This window comes from Erythrolamprus reginae, chromosome Z, assembly GCF_031021105.1.
Source record: "Erythrolamprus reginae isolate rEryReg1 chromosome Z, rEryReg1.hap1, whole genome shotgun sequence".
NCBI lineage: Eukaryota > Metazoa > Chordata > Lepidosauria > Squamata > Dipsadidae > Erythrolamprus > Erythrolamprus reginae.
In genome coordinates this window covers 144,414,406-144,419,504 of record NC_091963.1, presented here as the reverse complement: position 1 = coordinate 144,419,504, position 5,099 = coordinate 144,414,406, and the positions used below count along the sequence as shown (strand labels likewise).

The window sequence follows — 5,099 nt, the reverse complement described above, 5'->3', positions numbered from 1 at the left end:
GGATTTCAGTGATTACTGGCGAGATTCCCTTCCTGTCACCAAAATTGAGTTACTGGACATTCAGTAGATATATTGTACCCAGAGAAAGAAATAGCTGTCTCTATCTAGGATTGCACTCACAGCCTCATGATTGTGAGATGAGAGCTCCACCTCTAGGCCACTGCAGTACTCTTGGTTCCTGATTGCCATATCCTCTATGTATTCTCAAGTCCCTTTCTAAAACCAACTCTGTGCATTCATTACATATGAAAAGAAGCACATACCACAGCTTAACAATGTATATTTACCCATCAATGACAAATCATCTCAATTTCTTGCAAAGCCCAACCAATTGTCTCAGTTCAGTCCTCAAAGCATCCTGTACTTGTTTGTTCCTCAAACAATATATGAATGGGATCAAAAGTGGAGCCAGGACACTATTCAAAAGAGCCATTATTTTGTTAAAATCTAATTTGCTACTGCCTTTGGGTCTTATGTACATGAAAATACAGCTGCTGTACATGATGGAGACAACACTCATATGTGAGGCACAAGTGGAGAAGGTCTTCTTCCTCCCTGTGGTTGATGGGATTCTCAGAATTGTCGATATGATTTTGATGTAAGATACAATATTGATAATTAAAGTCCCAAGCAAAGAGAATATGGCAATCACAAAATTAATCAGTTCTAGGAGGCCAGTGTCCACACAGGATAGTTTGATTAGTGGCCCGTTGTCACAAAAGAAATGATTGACGACGTTGTTAGGACCACAAAATGGTATTTGAAAGAAAAAAATGGATGGAACTAGAATTAGTGACAAACCCCCAGCCCAACAACAAAGTACCAATATGGAGCAGATTTGTTCATTCATAATGGTTGGATACTGAAGAGGGTTACAGATGGCTAGGTATCGATCAACAGACATTGTGGCCAGTAGAAGGAATTCAATGGTTCCAAGAACAAAATGGAGGAACATCTGTATGAAACAACCAGCTAAGGAAATGCTTTTGCTGCCAGTAGCAATGTTGGCCAGTGTTTTTGGGATGATGGTACTCATATACCCAATCTCTACCCATGCCACATGTCTAAGGAAAAAATACATTGGGCTATACAGTTGGGCATTCAACAGTGTGATAATAATAATCAACATGTTTCCTATCAATGTTAAAATGTAAATTCCAAGCAGCATGAGAAAAAGACCAATGGCAAGTTGATGGTTGTTGGTCAGCCCTAACAATATGAACTCTCTCAGTGTGGTGCTGTTAGCCATTTAGTTAATACCTAAAAAATAGAATGAAATTATAAAATATTATTGAAACTTCATTTTCATTTTAATCACTAATTTCAAATAAGTACAATTTCACCAATCCTCAGATGATTAGTCTAAGGGGAAAAGACAAAGATGAGGGGACGTCAAGCTGTCCTCCAAAGCACCTGAAGGCAGAACAAGAAGCAGAATATGAAAACTAAGCAAGGAGAGAAGCAACCTACAACTATGGCAAAAAGTTCTTGACAGGGAGGACAATTAATCAGTGGAACAACTTGCCTTCAGAAGTTGTGTGTGTTCCAATACTCCAAGTTTGTAAGAAGAGATTGGACAACCCTTTGTCTAAAATAGTATAGGGCTTCCTAGAAGACCTCCAAGGTCCCTTTCAACTCTGCTATTCTGTTAATCTCTGATACTTCTAGTTGAAAGATTTGTCACTATTGTAATAGACTCTAAGAAGACACAGCATCATCCCTCACCTAAATTTTACCCCCAAAACATTTTCTTAAGAAATCCACCAATTGTTTCTTTCTTTTCTCCTGTAATTGTCCTTATTTTTCAACATTCCTACATATCATAGTTTTAAAATCCAAAATCAAAGACTATATACTGATTTTACACATTGCTAGAATGATGCACTTATTTTTTAGTTATTTACCTAGCCAAAAGTGTTAATGGCAGTAGACTTCATTCATATTTATGGTTTGCATTCTCATTTGTAGCCACCTTCATTTTTATGCTCTTCTTGGTGAAATCTCAAGAAGGTGAAGAAAATGAGACCAACATCTTTTCTTCTTGCCTGTAGATTTGTTTAACTTCTATTGACTTCATTAGTTGAATATCCTAGCTTAATTGTGTTTACACAATGAAAGTTGAGGCTTGATTTATATTTATATATTAAAGAATTGTCTGAATGTCCTTTTTAATTGCATCCTTTGGGAATAATTATTTGTCCTTTAAAAAAACCCATTCTGATTATTGTCTCATTCTTTAGCAGAATGAATTATAGGCCAAGATTGTATAGCACAAAAGTAAGACATATAAAATATGGTTGATTATACAGTATTTTTGATATTTCTGGTAACTACTAATAAACTTTTTGTTAAACCTGGACTGAAAAGATTTCTGGCTTGCATAGATATGAGTTACTTCATGCTAAGAAGATTTTTCTTTTTATAATTTTTAGAAAATAATGAACTATTATTATATTAATTTGTGTTTAGTGTGATGGGGGTTGGGGCTCACTTCTTCATTGTGGTCTTGGTTACTTTTCTCGTTTTCTTCTTTCATTAATCTTCTTCTTTTTCTTTCTTTTTCTTTGTTTTTTGTTCTCTATCCTTTCTTTCTTTCTCATTTTTAAGCTTCTGATATTTCTTTATTATTTTAGTATACTGTCTGTTTCCTTTTGATAGTGTCTATTAAAAACTTAAATACAATGTAAACACAGTAATGAAAGGGAAAGTGGGTACCACTCATCTACTATTCATCTAGAAGTTTCAAAAAAAGTAACCCCAGATGACCTGCTAATTCTCAGAATTTCACTTTGTAAATCATTATCTTTTTCTCTCCCAAAAAATTCATCCTAAATTCAATAAATGTTTGAAGTTATTCCCGGATTTGTCTTCAAACAGTATCATAGATCTTAGCATTATCCAATTGACTCATTTTTGTATGTGAGGTTGTGAGGTTGTGTTTCGTTGCTATTATGAAGCTGAAAATGTTGTGGGAAGAAATATTTATTTACTTACTTACTTACTTACTTATTTATTTATTTGTTTATTTATTTATTTGGATTTGTATGCCGCCCCTCTCCGAGGACTCGGGGCGGCTCACAGCATATAAAAAAACAGAACAATAATATAAATCCGATTAATACTACATTAAAAACAACCATTAAATTCAATTTTTAAAAAGTAAAACCTATCAAACCAATCATTCAACACTCATACTTAAAACATTCATTGATCAGGGGGAAGATCTAAAAGTCCCAAGCCTGGCAGCAAAGATGAGTTTTTAAGCTCTTTTGGAAAGTGAGGAGGGTGGGGGCAGTGCAAATCTCTGGGGGGAGCTGCTTCCAGAGGGTCAGGCTCCCACAGAGAAGGCTCTTTCCCTAGGTCCCGCCAGCTGATATTATTTGGTTGACGGGACCCTAAGGAGGCCAAATCTGTGGGACCTCACCAGTCACTGGGATTCGTGTGGCAGAAGGCGGTCTTGGAGATGATCTGGTCCTATGCAATGAAGGGCTTTATAGGTCATAACCAACACTTTGAATTATGCCCAGAAATGGATTGGTAGCCAATGCAGTCCGCAGAGTGATGGCGAGATGTGGGCATTTCTTGAAAGGCCCAAGACTGCTCACGCGGCTTTATTTTGGACGAGTTGAAGTTTCCAAACACTCTTCAAAGGTAGCCCCATGTAGAGAGCATTGCAGTAGTTGAACCTCATGGTTCAGTTCCAAGCCAGGAGAAAGGCACTGGAGACAAAACAGAGGCTCATTGGAAACAGGGCCATTTATTGATGAAGCACAATAACCAAGCAAATGTGATTCTTGGCTGCTGACCACATGGAGTTGAGAGTAAGGGGTTTTTATACCTTTTCTTGGGCTTTGAACATGAACTTCCTACTCCTGTACAAAAACATGTATTCTATTGGCTGTTGTTAGATTACCATGAAACCATGTAGGGGTTATGTAGAGGTCACAGCTGGCTCTATAAGCAAAGTTCAAATCCTAGGAATTTGTCTGAGCTTTCAGGTTTGGTTGAAGTTTAAACTTCTCTGGGATGATGCAGTGAAGGAACTTGTGTTATGAAAGGGGATTGGGTAATTCCTATGATGGCTTAGTGGCTTTCATCCTGTTTTGGATATTGAATAATGGGGCTAATCCTACCATTCTGCCTTTGGTCAGATTTTGTTTCAGAGAGTTTCAAAATATCATGTTTTGAAAAATATGGCATATTTGACTTAATCTTCCAAGGAAAGATTGAAGGCAAATAAAGTCCAGGCAGAAGAACAACATCATGGTTTCAAAATCTAAGCGGCTGGTTTGGACAAGACTCAGAAGCACTTATTTGTATGTCTGTTGATGAAAATGGGATTGCCAACATGATTGCCAATGTCTAATGACAGAGATGGCACAACAACAAGAAGATCCTGTTTTGCAGTATTTGTTCTGCCTATGAATAAGCTAACGCTTTATATCTTAAGTTCCGACATCTGCTTTGGGCTATTAAAGAAGGTGGGGGCTCCTTTCTGTCTCCAAGAGCTTGCTTTTCCATTCCTCCTTTAGAGAAATATAATATTGTATTTATTTGTTTGTTTCTTTGTCAGACATGCACAAGATAGAAAGTATAGACATAAGCATAAACAAAGGAAGTACAGATAAATGGGGACAGTTAGACACGGATGGTAGCCACACTGGTGAGCTTATGCATGTCCCCTTTACAGACTTCTTAGGAATGGGGTAAGATCTGTGGTAGATAGTTTGAGGTTGAAGCTGTAAGCGTTTGAGGCTGTAACAAGGGAATCAGGTAGAACATTTCAGGCATTGACCACTCTGTTGCTACAGTCATATTTTCTGCAAACAATTTTGGAATGGTTTACCTTGAGTTTGCATCGATTGTTTACCTGTGTATTATTGCATTGAAGCTGAAGAAGTCATTGACAGGAAAGACTTTGTAGCAAACAATTTTGTGCCCTATGCTTAGATCGGATTGCAGGTGGCACAGGTCTAAATTGTCCAAGCCTAGAATTCCAAGCCTGGTGGCATAAGGAATTATATTTTTAATAGAAGAGTGGAATACTCTACTCATGAAAATACTTCTGAGCTCTCTCAATTGTGTTCATGTTTGATATA

General features: G+C 37.2%; 1 protein-coding gene across 1 annotated transcript; it reads right to left on the bottom strand.

Moving 5' to 3' along the window:
* Nucleotides 1-301: 301 nt before the first annotated feature.
* LOC139152976 (olfactory receptor 6E1-like) lies at nt 302-1,249 on the bottom strand. Its single transcript, XM_070726459.1, has one exon. It carries the CDS (start codon nt 1,247-1,249, stop codon nt 302-304), a length of 948 nt encoding a protein of 315 aa, XP_070582560.1.
* Between the last annotated feature and the right edge of the window lie 3,850 nt (nt 1,250-5,099).

Bases quoted from the DNA above. Each gene is read 5' to 3' on its own strand.
- LOC139152976 (XM_070726459.1), bottom strand. From the start codon at position 1,249: ATGGCTAACAGCACCACACTGAGAGAGTTCATATTGTTAGGGCTGACC.